Source organism: Equus przewalskii, chromosome 18 (assembly GCF_037783145.1).
Source record: "Equus przewalskii isolate Varuska chromosome 18, EquPr2, whole genome shotgun sequence".
NCBI classification, from domain to species: Eukaryota; Metazoa; Chordata; class Mammalia; order Perissodactyla; family Equidae; genus Equus; species Equus przewalskii.
The window spans coordinates 40,498,401-40,514,907 of NC_091848.1; the positions used below are offsets into that span (position 1 = coordinate 40,498,401).

The window sequence follows — 16,507 nt, forward strand, 5'->3', positions numbered from 1 at the left end:
GAACGGGGAGTTAAACCAAAGTCTTCTGAGGCCACACTTTCTCCACCACGGGAGACAGTGTGAAAACCCTCAGCAGCATCTTTTATTAATGGTTTTGCTTTTATTTTACAGAAAAATGCTATGATTGAAAGTCTGCAGGAACAAGTCAACAACGCCAAAGAGAAGCTCATGAGGCTGATGTCAGCTGAGTGCACCTCTGACCTCCCAGAGTGGGCTGGCCCGCCTGCCTCTTCCCACAGCGAGGACATCCTGGCTGCGGCCTCCGCCCACAGCCAGGCAGCCCCAGGGCCTTCAGAATGCCTCTCTGACTCTCAGAATGATGCCAGTGTGGCCGCTCAGGACTCCCAGAGTACCTCAGTCCCCTCCTCCAGTGTGCAAAGCCTGGGGGGGCCTGGGAAGGAAGCCACCCCCGCCCCAGGGCAGGAGAACATTTCTTACTTGAAAGACTTTTCTGATCATTTAAATTTGGGCTGCAGCCAGAAGCCGCAGGCTGAGCAAAGCCAGGGTACAGAAAGAAGAGAGGGGGTGCCCATGGCCCCCCACTGGAGTCTCACACCAGCTAGGGAAGGTCCTGTTCCCCAGAGACAGGGACAGCTAGGGAACTTAGAGGAGCCCCAAGAGCGGCTGTCCAGAGTCAATTCAGTGATCAGGGAGAAGCTTCGGGAAGTCTTACAAGACCTGGGCCTGGGCCCCGAGGCTCCCCTCCCCTCTTCCGCATCTTGCCCCCAGCAGCCCTGGCAGAGCAGTGCTGCCCCCAGCCCCCAGAAGATGCCCCTCTCCAAGGAGCTGGGCTTCAGCCCATACATGGTGAGGAGAAGGCGGGCAGTACAGCGAGCTCGCTCATACTTCCTGGGCTCTGCACCCTCCTCTGCGGGGCATCTGGCAAATAGGACTGTTTCTGGGCCTCACAGTGGGCTAAATGTGCAGAAGGAGTCCAGCCCCTACCTGCACTCCCAGACTGCTCATTCCAGGATACCAAGACCCTCTTCCAGGAAGCCTTTACTCCTCCCAGATCCTCAAGGCAAGCCGGGCACCCTGGAGGGCAACAAACTAAGCCAGCCAGAGTGCCCAGGGGTGGGAGGGAGCCGTGTAGCCTTTCCACACCAGGCTTCTGGTTCCAGCCAGGCACCATGTCCCGTTCCCCCACACCTATCCAGAGCGTTACCAGACCTGCCTAAACAGTGGCAGCTGCAGCCCCCGGGGTCCCCAGGCTGTCCCTCCCTGTCTTCTCCGTGCAACTACCTTGACACCGAGTCCAGCAGCTCAGACGAGTTCTTCTGCCGCTGCCACCGGCCCTACTGTGAAATCTGTTTCGAGAGCTCCTCTGATTCCAGTGACAGTGGCTCGTCAGACACCGACCTTGAGCCTGCTGGCAGGCTGGCTTCCTGGGAAAAGCTGTGGGCCCGCTCGAAGCCTATCGTAAACTTCAAAGATGACTTGAAACCCACACTGGTGTGAAAAGCAGCAGAGCAGGCTGGATATAGAGGTCAGTCCAGGACAAGCCGTACCAAGGCCTGTGGCCTTCAGGGAACAGACTGGTGCCCTGCGTTTGACCAACCCTTACCGTGTTCCAGCTGTGCTCGCTTGAGCACTGTGTTGCCCTGAGCACTTCTTGACCTATCAACAGAGGGGTTTTGCCTGTCTTGTTACTACCTCACAGCATTCCTGTAAAAGACTCCAGTTGCATGACCATAAAAGATACCCTTTGGATAAAAGGTACTGAATGAGCACAGAGGGTTTTCTGTCCAGGTCAGCCTGTATTTTACGAAACTCTTAATGTATACCAGAGGGATGGCTAGGTGGACAGACAGATCGAGAGATGGAAGGAAAATTTCTGCAGAACCAGAGTTGCGCACTGTGCCCCATCAAACTGGCCTTTTGGTGGATTGACCTGCTAGAAAGATGAGTCTCCTACATCCTTGAGGGTCCCTCTCTTGGCACGGGGTGGTTTTGTTTCTGCTGAAGGTTGTAAACAGCATCACCCCTAGGTTCCAGCTTCTGGCCAGACTCAGCTCAGAGACACCTCAACACTACCATTTGGTGTTCGTGTCTTTCCACCTTTATGGCTCCTCGCCATCATCCCTGAGACTGTCGGATCTCCATGTGCCCACGGCCTACCCAGATCTCTCTCCTGGGCTCGATGACACTTGGGGCCCAGACTGTCTCCTGGTCCTGTGGCCCATCCCTTTGACTCTGCCAGCAGTGCCATTTTGTATTGTGGGGACACAGTCTCTGTTGGGGTAGGGAGGCCCTGTTGGTCAAGAGGTGCTTTTGGTGCCATTGGGGTTACATGACCACTGACGGCTACAAAAACCGGGAAATAGAAAATAAGGAACTAGAAAGGAAGAAATAGGGGAGAAGAAGGCAGGAAAGAAAACAGGTTTTTGAACATTTACTTGAATCTGGCATGGTACCTGGCAATGTTCAATCTCAGTAATTCCTTATGACAACCCTGTGAAGTGGACACTCTCTTTCCCACTTTTACAGATGGGGAGCATGAGGAATATGGGGAATGTGAGGGTTTGAGGACTGAGGTGACTTTCCCAACATCACGCTGCTAGCTAGTGGCCCGTGTAGGACTTGCCCACAGCTCCTGGGACTCCCAAGTTGGCAGACTTCCCTGGGGACACATTTCACTCCTTCTGGGAGGGGCAAGCAGGATTGGCAGACCAGCCAGTAGAGCAGGGGCAGTGTAAGAGAGCTGAGGGGCACTCAGCCTGCAGTCCAGGGTAACAAATCTGGGTTCCTTGCCTCCGGAAGCAGCCCTCCACTGCCTCACAGCCTCAGGGGCCCGCCCGCACCTCCCAGGGGAGCCAGGGAGGTGGGGAAGGATGAGTGACAGGACCTCATCTGCCGCCAGAGCCACAGGGAAAGCACAGCTGGGTCCACGTCACTTGTTGCTGAGCTGGTTGTTGTTTACAGGCCATCCCCTGCCACCTCCTCTGTGTGTGTGTCTGTGTGTGTACAGGTTTGTGTGCAGGAGTTTGGGCCTCATTAGATATGCTTGGAGGGGCCATTTGATTCCAAATGCCTCACAGAAGACTTATCATGGACTCTCGGGGGCTGCCGACACCTCATGAATCTCACACTGGACTGGGAGGCCCTCCCGGTAGCATAGCTTCTTCTATTGTTTAATTTTAAATGCAGATGTCGTAATTTATTCTGTGTGTGGGTTTTCAGTTTCTGCATGTGCTGTTCGTGTGCGGTCCAAGTAATGCCTTAATAAAAGAGAAATGGCTCCCAAGGCAAGTGTCTGCAGCAATTGTAGTCTCGTTGTGGCGGGGGGTGGGAGGGGAGCACAGAGAAGACTAAACCACCCACAGGAGTGGACACACAGCAGCTATCAAAGTTGCCACTGGCTGACCCTAGCTTCCAAGTGTGTCTTCTACAGAACTCCATTTACAACAGATTCTTCTGTGGTCTCCTTGTGCAGCTTCCTAGCAAGAAACATCTGCCCCAGTGGATAGAGGAAACTCGAGAGAGCCTTGACTCTTCCCACCCATTGGGCATCCTGTGGTTGGGCTCCTTTCCTCCCAGTGTGTCACCACCAGCAGCATCCCGTTCATTAATGTGGTCTGTGCACGCTCTAAACCTGGCAGTCCCTCTAGCCTTCTCACTCTCTCTGCTCCTCTACCCTCGGTCCCACCATCCCAGCCCTTCTACATCTCCATTCCTCTTCCATCCTAGAATTTCTTTTCCCTCTCAGTGCACCTTGTCAGTTACTCCTCCTTCAAGACTCAGGGGGAGCATGCATTCCCTCCTCGGCCTTTCCTGAACACCCCCAAATAAACTGATCCCCTAGTTTAAAAAAAGGATGTTTTGGGATCCCCTAGTTTAAGGAAAGGATGTTTTGCAGTCTATGTGCCTAGAATGACTTTGTAACCCTTGCTAGACTTGGTTGAAAAGAGGGAGAATCTACCCTGAATTTTCTTTATTTGTCATTTCGTTCAAAAACTATGTGCCAAACACCACGACTGCCTGCCCCAAAACACTATCTCCACATCTATCGTTTACTCTGCACCACCCCCCACCCACTCCTCGCCAGCTCCTTCCCTAGGTCTTTTCCCCAAGACCAGCTAATCCAGTGACGAAATTCTTAAAGGAATGAGCATGCCATGACTTTGGCATGCTTTTGATTGTTATGCTCTTGAAGAGAGGGCAGTAACTTGTGCAAACAAATCCTGAAGAAGCAAGCATTGTTTCCGCTGCTGTCATCAGGGCCGTACATATCTCTGCCTGGAGCCAGGCCTGATTCTGCCCTGCTGATTGGAATATTGGACTTGGAGGTGTCCATTCTGATTCCGAAGTCTGTTCCTGTCTCCTGGCCTGTGCCAAACTCTCTTTCCTTAAAGGATTGCTTTGGCCTTCCTGGAGTTTGTGGAGGAGAAGAAAGCATCAGAGGTAGGAGGCATGTTTTAAACAAACCATGTTACTTCTAAAATGGTGAAGAGAAAAGTCAGTGCAAGTTCCACAGAATCTTTCTGTGTCTGTATCTATTTTATTATGTTTAAATATGTCTCCTGCACGGATAGCAGGTTCCTGAAGGACGCTGAGTGTGTCTTCTGTATCGTTGTATCCTCTAGAGTAGCCATCAGAGAGCTTTGCATAAAGCCTTGCCCAATAAATGTTTGATGGGTGGATTTCTGAGCAGAGAAGTGGATGAAACAAAGGAAGGCAAAGAACCTGTTCTGGGGCCAGCAAAGCAGCCAAAAGGCAGGCAGAGCTGTCTCGCTTCACTGCCTTCCAGTGATTTAAGAGCAAGAAATGACATCACTAAAAGACCCAGAAGCAACTGGATTCTGAAAATAACAGTCCCTTAAGTCTCTTAGAGGGAGGTTAGGAAGAGTGACAGAGTTAATGGAAGAGAAACAAGAAAGTCACTGTGATAAAAGGCTTCTCTTAAGGATGCTTTCCTCACAGGCTTGTAGCTGAGTAACAAGCAGTATTAGCAGGAGGACAGTCTGTTCGTCTTTCTCACCATCGCTTTCCTGAGTCCCCTTTCTCTGAGCCACAAACAAAACAGTTTCTCTGTTCCCTCTGGCTGCTGTACTTTTCCCAGGAATACCATCTGGGCTTTTTTAAGGGAGGTCTAGTGCAGAGATGGTGTTTATGGGCTGAAAGCAGGAGAGAGCTTCCCTTTTGTCCTCAGACTTCGCTCTTCCTCACCTCTGGCACCCACACTCCCTGAATGTTCCTGATCCTACCATCCCCGGCCAAACTGCATTTGAATAAGGGAACATCTTGGGATGTTCAGTTCACAATTGAGGTCACAAAGAGACAGGAAGTGCAAGGGTCACGAGGGAAAATCACCTGTTATGAGCTCACCAAGGTCGGGGTCAGTGTTCCCAACCCTCTTCATTCTTGGGCTTACCTTGGAATGTCTAAACGTACTAGCAAGACACGCAGGCTCAGAGAATAAGCACTTGGGAGAGACCCTGGAATGGTCCGTGGGTGACTAAGAGACAATCAGAAGGACAGGAAAAAAGAAGGGAAGGAGGACAAGAAGTCTAAGGAACGGAGAGAGATGGAGATGTGGCGATGGAGGGAGGAAGATAAGGAACAAAGGCGGCCTCTTAGCTGCTTCAGGGAACTGATGGCGGCAGTTGCCTCTCTGGTAGTGAGCATGCTGGCTCCGGCTCTGAGTTGAGGGAAAGTGAGGCTCGCTTCTGGAAAGAAAGGCAGGGCTACCCTCGCAGAGCCCTTTCTTCAGTGTGTATGTAACTGTGGGTTCATTTCTCTACTCTCCCCGTGAGACTGAGAGCTTCCCAAGCCTAGAACTTGTCATTCTCTTGGTGTCCAGCACCCAGCGCTGTCCTGGAGCATGATGCTGAAAACAAGCAAGTCCCTTGTCAGGAGAAATAAGAGGAGTGGCCTAGCCAGAACCGTCTCAAGGGGGACCCCAGTGAGACCACTCATGAGAGCTGAGGTCACCTGGGGAGCAGGGTTCGGTCTCTCAGGTGCTGATTCACTTCAATTTAAATCCCTTGTGATAATATCTGAACCCTTTGTCAAAAGAAAGCATTTTAGATAGGCTTTCTTCTCCGCTGATTTTTGTACAATAATTTTCTACCCCCGCTGCAGTGACTGGGCTTCAAGTCACCCACATGTCTATGTGGCTTTCAGCAAGTTGCATAACCTCTTTGTGCCTCAGTTTCCTCAACTGTAAACTAGGATAATAACACCCATCTCATACAGTTGTTTTGAGGGTTAAATGAATTAATATTTATAAACTGGTTTGAACTGTGCCTGGCACATGGTACACATTATGTGTTTGTCTTAGAGAGTTGTTTGGGAAACACAGATTTATTAGAAATCCTCTTCATGTTTTCTTGCTTTAAAACCAAAATCCCCCTTCTTTGTGTTCAATTCATTCCTGAGGGAAGGGTCTTCTTTTTTTTTTTTTTTTTTTGAGGAAGCTCAGCTCTGAGCTAACATCTGCCAATCCTCCTCTTTTTGCTGATGAAGAGTGGCCCTGAGCTAATATGCGTGCCCATCTTCCTCCACTTTATATGTGGGATGCCTGCCACAGCATGGCTTGATGAGTGGTGCCATGTCTGCACCCGGGATCCGAACTGGTGGACCCTGGGCCGCCAAAGCAGAGCGTGTACACTTAACCGCTGTGCCACCAGGCCAGCCCCGGGAAGGGTCTTCTTAATAGATCTGGCAAAGTGAGGATGGCCCTTGGGTTCAGCCCACTTCTTGAGCAACAGAATTTTCTCTCTGAACCTCTTCTAGGTCAGGCTGCACTTACTGTGGGAGCATGTCCACCCCAAAACTCAAATATTAGGGCAAGCCTGGAGGGAAAGGTACAATTGGAAAGTCAGGAAATCTGATTTTTTTCAGGTGGAGCCAAGAGACATAGCTAATTTCCTTTATCAAAATATTATGCACTTTGTAATAGAAAAAATATATAGGATTTTATATTGCTGTTATGTGTCACTTAATATTTGTCCCATTTAAGCCTTATAACCACCCTGCAAAGTAGTTGTTGTTTCTGTTTTACACATGAGGAAACTAACTGGGAGAGGTTAAGTAATTTGCCCAACGTCACAGAGCTGGTTTGAGGCAGAGCCAGGGTTTGAAGTGAAATCTGACTTGATTCCAAAGCCCTTTGGGGGCTCCCAACGCTGGTTCCAGAGCATGTGCTCCAGGCGTGCTACCAGAAAACAGAAGGAATTTCAACCTGGCAGGCCAGGGATCCACGCTGGAGGTTTTCTTAGGACACCAAAGTTTCCTTAGGAAACACAGGCTTGTCTGGTTCTGTAAGCCTATTGCAAAACCCTCCATTGCTGAGTCATTGAACAGCATCCCAGAGGCTGGAAGGGAGCTTTCCGAAGCTACCTGGTCACTCCCGCCCCCTTCAGGAAGTTCAATGCCAAATACACGTGATATTGAAAACAAGCAAGTCCCTTGTTTAAAAAGATCACAGCCAGTCCTCCCAACTGAAAGTTCTTTCTCAAATATTGTGCCCTTTATGTGGCACAGAAAGATGGTACTGGACAAGAGTTGCAGAAGACCCCATGACAACTAGAAGCAGCACAGAGCACAGATCTGTGAGACTGGGGCAGCCACGGGATCCCTTCCACTCGAATTTCTACTTTGTTGAAAAATGTTCACTGCTCCCACTTCCTGCAGGATGAACTCTCACCTTGGTTTGGGGTTCGAGGTCCCCCATTATGGAACTCGGCCCTCCCTTATTCTCAGCTTGCCTAAAACTCCCCCTGCTTCTGCCGCATGGGTTTACTGTGTGTTCCCGGCGCCCACCTTGGGCTCTAACTTTGTTCACACCAGCCCCTGTCTCCCTCATTCTAACCACCCCAGCCTGAAGTGACCTTGCTTTCTTCTGACCAGTTCCAACTGGCCTCAGCATGTATTTGGCAATAAATCATATACTCCTGAAATGCCCGCTGACAACAATTCTATTGTCTTGGGCTGTTACATAAATCCTTGATTGTTAACTTTTCCCGTGGTCATTTCTTGCCTCTCCAACCAGAGACTGGAGGGCGACAGCCGTGTGTTACCCATCTTTGCGTGTCCACACCCGGTGCCTGACACCTCGTAGATTCCCAGTCAACATCTCTAGGTTCGTTTTGAAGACCGGCCAACTCTCTCTTTGCTCCCACTTTTCTGTTTGTACCAAGAGTATCTTGAACAAATAAAAAGGAATCTGGCAGTATTTTCCTTTCAGGCTGTACTTGAAATTTAGCCTTCTGGAGAGGCTCTGCTGTCTCATTATTGAGAGTCCACTTTATGCCAAGCGTTATGACAGGGCCTTACAGGTAATGCTGGAAGACACTGAGCTAAGAGGACCCAAATAGTTAAGATCCCTAAAACTCTGGACCCGATTTCCCCAACATCCTCAAAACAAACAAATAAAAACCAGCAACAACAAAAACCACTTCTCTGGATGGTTCCTATCTATGAACACCTACCGGAAGCCGAGGGCTCCTAAAAAGAGGGAGGCCAGGTTAGTTCTATTGCTGTTGCTGCTGCTCCCACCATAAAAGACAGCAGAGAATTGGAAACAGGACACAGATCTGTCAGCACATCCTTCTGACGTCACAGCAGGCACTGGTGCTCTCAGGAGAAGGAGGCCGTACCAGGGGAGCTTAGCCAGATATCTTATTTCCAGCAGTTATCCCTGCCACTCCAGAACTACAGAGGTCTCATGATGGCCCAGAGAGGCCTGGGTCTTGCAGCCAGAAGCCACAGCTGTCAATCCACCTCCTAAAAGGATTTCATCCCTCTGAAGACTTGCCTGCAGTTTCCAGGACATCCCAGATCAAGGCAGGGTCTTGACATTAGCCTTTTTTTAAGTTCCCAAGGTGATTTTCATGTCCAGCCGGACCTGAGAACCCCTGGGCTTTAGCTCTGACCTCCTGGGATGCCAGAATGAAGTTTCCAGGTTCTAGCCATCATCTCCATCTCCATGCCTTGCTGGACCCATGGCCTGCAGCAATCCCACTCGGCCCTACATAGCCCAGTTATGATCCAACACCTGTCTAGCACAGACTCCCCCACCACCTGGTGGTGGAATGCAGCCCCTCACATGAGCTTGCTTTGTGACTCTCCTGAAATCACAAACCCTCCAAAGACAAGAGCCATTCTTTGAACTTCTTTACATACCGACAGGGATGAGCCTAGAATGCTATGCACACAGAAGACGTAAGAGGTGCTTAAATACTGCATAGAGGGAGAGACGGACGGGAACAAGGGAGGATAAATGCTTATTAAACAAATATTTATTGTGCATGTACCATGAAGCAGGTGAAGAAACAGTGAACAAGTAAACAGAAGATAAAATAATTTCCCAGATAATGGTAAGTGCGATAAAAAAATAAGTAAACCAACGTAAAGAGATGGGGAATGAATGAATAAATGGATGGAGGAATTTATCAAATGTCTAGTAAATGCAAACTCCACAAACATTTAATTTATATCCACCCAGAGTTTTCCCCACGAAATCGTACAAGAGCAGAGGGAGCCACGGAGTGTCTATATGATTTTGCTAGGGCTGCTGTAACAAAGTACCGCAGACTGAGTGGCTTAAACAGCAGAAATTTATTGTTTCACAGTTCTGGAGACTAGAAATCTAAAGCGAAGGTGTCAGCAGGATTGATTCCTTCTGAGGGCTGTGAGGGCTCTGTTCCAGGCCTCTCTCCCTAGGGTGTACCCTATAGACCTCACTTTCACTTAATTTCCCCTGTAAAGACCCTGTCTAGAAATAAGATCACATTTGAGGTAGTAGAGATTAGGACTTCAACAAATGAATTTTAGAGGAACACAATTCAAGCCATAACAGTGTCCAAACAAAGTTTTCACCTTTCTTTCGGGATCCACATACCGTTCAGGGTTTACCACTTAAAGATTATTTTATTCAGTTGTAAGCTCTTTCAGGGCAGGGACTCTGTAGTTGTTCACACCTATTTCTCAAGTTCCTAGGACCATGCCTGGCACATGGAAGATATTTCACAAATGTTAGATTGAATTCACTTTCGTTCTAGAAAACTCAGGGCCAAGGCTGAAGCCATTTAAACCAGGAAATCAAGAGAGTTGATAGCCTGCGGCAATTCCTGGAACTCTCTGAGTCAAAGGAAATTATGTTTCCATGACACAGAATCTGTCTCTGGATTTCTTAATTAGGGGCATTTGCATGATGAGAGGAGACTTGTTTCTGAATAGTCACTGCCCTCCTCCTCAAATCAATGGCCTCTGCTCCTGACATCAGAGTTACCTCTACAGCAACTACATGAGTCAGAGAGAGAAGGTTTGACTCTCAGGAGGGGAATGAACGGCAGGAAAGGGAGAAAGCATCTTAAGATAGAGACCTCTTACCAGGATGTACAGGCGAAGAAGAGGGCCCACAGTCAGCCTCTTGGTTACCAAATGCAATAGTAACAGCAAAATAGCTTTGACCAAGTGTCTCCTCACCTTCTGGATGTCACTCCTTCCCTTCCAGCTGTTCAGTAAAGGTCTCCAAAGCCCCACACCAACTGGGTCCCCTGCCCTCAGTCCCTGGACCAACTGTGAGAAACCTAACACCCAACAAACCAAACTGTGTGAGCTATACCACCGTCCTGCCTGACATTCCTTGACTCATTGCGGTCTACAGTGGGCTTGCATTGTTCCCCACAGAATTCAGATGTGGTATCTCTCAATCTGCCAACACGGATTCTCTGAATGGGGGGTTCCATACCTCAAGACGTGCTTCCCATGTCTTCTTCCATCACTAAAAACATTGAATGAAGATCTCGCAAAGGCTTTGTTACAATGGGCAGTATTCTTGAGGTCTGCTTGGTCAGATAATCAAGAAAGAGAAGTCAGATGGGTAAGCAGGAAAGTGTTCCCACGCTTTCTCTTCTTCCAATTGGCAACCTGCCTCAGGTATCGAGTCCTCCAGGATGGGCACCATGCAAAACCCTAAGAAAGACTTTTGGAGAATGATCCACAAAGCTAAGGCATGTCAACCAGAACTCTAGACAATAAGAAAGAGAACCTTTTCCTCACACTGCTATGAAGAGGTTGCCAAAGAGCCACAAAGCAGCTGAAAATGGTTAAAAGCAATTAGGGGCTTTTAGTACTGTCTCTGAGGGAAAGAGACAGAGATGGCCAAGATCAAATCCTTGAACTACAGCTTCCCAAGGGAGCTTTGGGGAGAGGACTCTTGGAGCAAATGCTCACAGCTTCTGATCACAGGACTTTGCAGCAAATGCTCACAGCTTCTGATTACAGGACTTTGCAGCAAATGCACACAGCTTCTGATTACAGGACTTTCGACCTTCACTCCAGGAAGTTGGACTGGACCATGTAAGGGCTGGGAGAAATTTGTTTGTTCCTCTGGCCTGAGACGAAACTGAGGCCAGAGAGATGAGCTAACTTGCCTAAACTGTCACACAGCTCATGAGAAGCCAGGAGAACTGGGTCTGTCTAACTGTAGAAGCCCCGGGCCCTGCTCCTTCTGCCTCCCTGTTGCATCCACCCTGGCCTCATTCTAGTCCTCTCTCTAACCTGCTCTGTAATGGCTCTACCTCACTACACATCAGCCTCCTCATCCAAAATACCTTCCTCACGGTCTAGAAGGAGCCCTTGGTCTCTCTCAGAGTAATAAGAATTTGGCTAAGAGGAAAGGACCCTGGAAAAGTGGAGTCCAGCGGGAAAACAGTGAAACAGACCACCCCATCCGGCACCGGAAGAAGGCCATGCCAGGGCCCCTCGTGGTGCCAGAGGAGCCACCCCACATCATTCAGGGGCGCTGGTACGGGATTTCTTTCTCCAGAGCGTTTAATTTAACATGCTGGTGCACCTAGGAACAAAGCCCTTCTATAAGAAAACTAGACAAGCTAAACATTCTTCATGGCCAAACAGTACCACAGCCCTCTCTAGCCACGCTGTTTGAAAATAGCTCTAAAAATAATCTCATGAGCAGCTTTGACGTGCCCCTTCCCAGGAGAAGGTAAACAAGTAAAAGCCAAGGCAGCTGCTGCTCCAGCCGCCTCTTCCTGTATTTGTTTCTTCTCTCAGGGACAAGCGGCTCCCCAACCCCCACCTCTGTTCTTCCTGCTCTCCACGGTTTGTTCCTCCATTAATTCCTCTCCTCCGTAAATTAGACACAGGGGCAGCATCAGTTGCTGACATTTTTTGAGAAATTCTTTACACTTTAGTATGAATTAATTTCTTGCGTAACACTGCCCATCTGACATTTTCGTAGTTGGATCAATATTCTTCAGTAACCAAACTAAGGGACTAGGATGTGGAAGAGGACTGAGGAGGTCACACTAAATGACTTGTATAGGCCATGATGATTCCACACCTGAGGAGACTATAGATGCCTAGAATGGAGCTCACACTTGTGGGTTTGGGCCACTAGATGGCAATTATGCCCCTTTCCACTGTTGCAGCTGGTCCTAGACAACAGGCCTGTCCTGGGAGCCCTGTGATCTGCCCTTGATCTTTTTCTGGTGCAAAGATCTTTGAGAAGCTCGCAAATACCCACTTTCATTACAGCAATCAACTCTTTCTTATCTACCTTTAACTTTACTAGAAATACTTAGAAAATCACTCAGAGAAACATTAAAAGTGAAAAGAGAAAACCCTCATACCCCAGTAGGAGCTCCATCTGACCTATTCTTTATCTCATATTGAGTAAGAGCCTTTGCTTCACTGTCAGTCACCTTCCTTATGTCCTGTGCTTTGGAAAACCTTGGTCCCGGGGACTCCTCTTCGGAGCTGCTCTCTCTTCCCCACCTTTCCCTCAAGGAAGCTTGTCAAGATACTCTGGTTAGACTACTCTCCTGTGCCTCCTTCTCCACCTGGAAGTTCCCATCCACGCTTCTGTGAAGCCTTTTCTAAGTCCTTTCGCAAACTTTAGCCCCACCCTCTCACCAGGTACGTTCAAAACAAATACTTGTTGTAAGTCTCCTGCAGAGTTAATACATCGTTCCATTGTTATTTGCTCACGAGTGTCTTCCTTACTCCATAGCAAGTGTCTAGAGAGCTGGGATAAGGTTTTGTTTATTCTTTCTGATTCCCACAGTGTCTAGCCAATGCGAGCTGCCCACTGCCCAGGTGGAGATTGAAGAGAAAAGAACCCTGTTACCTTCTCTAAAAATCCCAGCTGCCCAGAACTCACCATTATCCAGTCACCATGCACTTTCACATCATCTCTTCTGCCTTGTCCTGGGGCCCAAAGAACTGAATCACAGTATCACTAGGTGGGCGGGTGACGAATGGGGTGTGTTTAGGTGAGTATTTGAGGGGGCATATGTGGAGTGGCATGGAAATACCAACCTATGTCTGCATTCTTCTTGGATACTAATCAATTCCCTTATCTCTGCTTGCTGATGAAGAAATGTCATCTGTCCGGGAGGAGATTACAAAGGCCAAGTGGATGAAAGCCACTTCCATTCGTCTTAACAGTGAGTTCCTTTCCAGCTGTAAGAAAATTATGTCCATGGAAGGACATAATTTGGAATTGTGTGCTGGAATGTTTTCCATCTGCTCTGCTTCCTTCAGAATCTTGCTACTCAATGTGTGGTCCTTGGACCAGCAATATTAGCATCACCTGGGAACTTGCTAGAAATGCAGAATCTCAGGCCGCACCTAGATCTGCTGAATCAGAATCTACAAAATCCCCAGTGATTCACAAGCACATTAAAGTGTGAGAAGACTGACCTACAGCGTACCCGGAGGCCACGGTATTCCATAGCGGGTGTGGCGTCTCTGTAAATTCTGGGGTGTTCTGTCTAGTCCCAAAACGTCAGCTTCACACAGTCAAATTCTGCTACACTTTAGGTGTTTAACAGAAAGCCCATTATTTGACAATGTTGGGGCATTAAACCGCCCTGACACTTCTTCAAGATATTCAGAGTTAACCATAAAGCTCTAATTGGTAGAAACCTGGACCCCAGACCAGGGTCTCTGTCAGGCTTTCAGAAAATTCCTCAGAATTAACCAGGCCATGATACCTGTGACCACCTAGGGTAGTGTGCAGACCAGGTGAAGACAAAATGAAGTTTCTCATAGGTTCTGCAGAAGGCTGCAGTCCAGGTGAGTTTTCTTAGTAAACTGCCTCAGATGATTCTGAGGATTAGCAAGCTGCTTGGGGTGGGAGTGAGGGAGTCATGTGACCTCTGGAGGGCTGCAGCCTGGACTCACTTGAGTGATATTCATGAAGTCTGAAGAGGCCCCTGACTAAAGCGTGGTCAATTCCAGAAATCCTCCACAGAGCGGTAGGCCCAGCAAGGATGGCCTGGGGCTGACTTCAGTCACACTCTGCTTTCTGTAATTGGAATAAGACACTGTTCCCAGGCCTTCCTGAGGTCAGATGAGTTATGGGTCAGAGCAGAGCATGCTCTCAGGGATGATAGAAATCGAGTCCACCAGGGAAAAGAGGCCATGCTATTCACTCATGGAACTGTACAGATTTCCAGGGTTTGTACCAAAGCTCATCCCTGGTGGATGAACATCCATAGGGCAAGACAGGGGGTGAGGCAGCCAGTGTGTTCACGGCCAGCTTAATGTGGAGGAATCTCCTGAGGGCCTACGTGGCATTGTGTGGGGTCCAGAATTCCACAGTTAGGGCTTGACAATAAAGCCAGAAGTGGAACTCCAGAAACGTGTCGAGAACGAGTTCTTGTGCTGGAAAAGTTCCGAGAAACAGAACCAAGAGAGGCAAAGAAATGAAACATACTTTCATAAACCTCAATAAAGATACAGAGTGGAAATGGAAGAAAATGAGGTCCAAGGAGATAAAAATGGGGCGAGACTGGAATTAAAGACCTATTCCATCTATAACCCAATCTTACTCTGAGCTGACCTTGATGTCTACAGAGCTTGTATCATTTACTTTCTTCTTCTATCTTTTCGCTGGTGTGCAGGAAATGATTCCTAGACTCTATTCTTCCTGCTTAGGTCCTAATAGAAGCCTTTCTTCCTCTGTATCCAACCACATTGGCTTTTCCTAACAGAATCTGAAGGGGCCAACAGTCCCTAGTGTGCAAGCATCGACCCATGAAGTATCTAGCCAGAAATTATTCCCAGACCGATGTGAACAATGTGTGCCTTTAACTATATATGTACATAGATATATATATGAATATGTACATTATATATAAGGTTTCATAGCAGGTTTAATAATATTTCCATATTTATAGTATTTCTTAATTTTGTGGTAACAGTTTAATAATTATATATCATTTGTAATTAAACTGTTACCACAAAAATTACCCATAACCCCTTCACCTAAAAGCAACTATTTTTGTCTCTCTATCATTCCTGCGTGCCTTAAAATGACAAATAAACACAGCTGAATATAACCCATGTTGTCCAAGCCCACACCTGTCTAAAATAAAGGAGTCACAGTAATGGTAAAAATGGCATTTCTCTAGCGCTGCTGTCACCTTCAGTTTTGAAATCTGACCACTTTCAAATTCTACCCAAGTATTTGTGGGAGTCCCTAAGCAGCAGCGGGGATGGGGACCATCTCTTGTGTTTGCCCTGTTCTGGAAGCTCTGCTGTTATCCCCTGCATGTCTCTACACCCAAAATGTGACTCCTTCCCCAACATCTCCACCCCAGCGGTAACTGCTGAAGCCACTCAGCCCGTTATAGATTTGCAGTCATTTCAAAGGTCCTCCCCTTCCCTTTATTCCTGCACGGGGCTCTCAATGTCTGACAAGCCTCTGGTTCTCCAGCGTGAGCCCTGCGTGCTGGGCCAACTGACAGGCTGAGTGAGTGACGAGGTGGTGCACTTAGAATCATACAGTGGGACACACTCCGGGCAGACCCATGGTTGTGTAATCGCCAGTGCTGTAGCAGTGGTGCCCCATCCAGAAAGCCCATCAGGACTCAGGGGATGGAGGGTGGTGTTAACAAGGGGGAGAATCTTCAAATTGCTTAAGTTAAAATTTAAATTTAAAATTTACCATCTCCTGCTTTAATGATTAGTGGTAACAAATGATGACACACCTCACAACCTGACATCATTAAGAACTGGAAAGCCGGATGTTTTTTGCTATAGGACTTCAAGGATTGACTCAACGGGGCTGAGAGTCAGAGAAGTCTTCACACAGAACATGAGACATGAACCTGAGCCCGTTTTTAGAGATAAGTGAAACTGATATGGTAGGACGAGCTGGAGAAGGCTTTTTAGGTAGAGAGGATGGTTTGAGCATAGGCAGAGAGGCAGGAAAGCACAAGGCTTGTTCAGTGACCTGTTTGGCTTTAACCACCGGTTATTTAAGAAAGTGGGAGACGCAGCTGGAAAAAAATTTGGGGCTGCCACACTGATGAGAAATCTTAATGCCAGCTCAAAAGTCTGGAATTTTCCTAAAGGCACAGGGAGATATTGAAAGATTCTGTGCACATCAATGACATGATGAAATTGGCATTTTAGAGAAAATTGTTCTGGTACTTGTGTTCAGAAAGTATAGGAAAGAAAATGTGAAAGAGATAAAGACAAATGCATTTAATTGTACCCAGTCTTTGGATTTCTTTGAATCTTGCTCTAA

At 47.9% G+C, this 16,507-nt stretch overlaps 1 protein-coding gene across 12 annotated transcripts in view; it reads left to right on the top strand.

The window, feature by feature from the left end:
- GPR156 (G protein-coupled receptor 156) overlaps positions 1-3,244 on the top strand; it is an 87,064-nt gene extending 83,820 nt beyond the window's left edge. For all 12 annotated transcript variants that reach the window (XM_070582639.1, XM_008514627.2, XM_008514629.2 and 9 more), the window contains one exon: positions 112-3,244. In XM_070582639.1, the coding sequence (XP_070438740.1) occupies positions 112-1,458 (1,347 nt within the window). In that variant the 3' untranslated portion in view covers positions 1,459-3,244. The remainder of the gene's footprint in view (positions 1-111) is intronic.
- Positions 3,245-16,507: the final 13,263 nt, after the last annotated feature.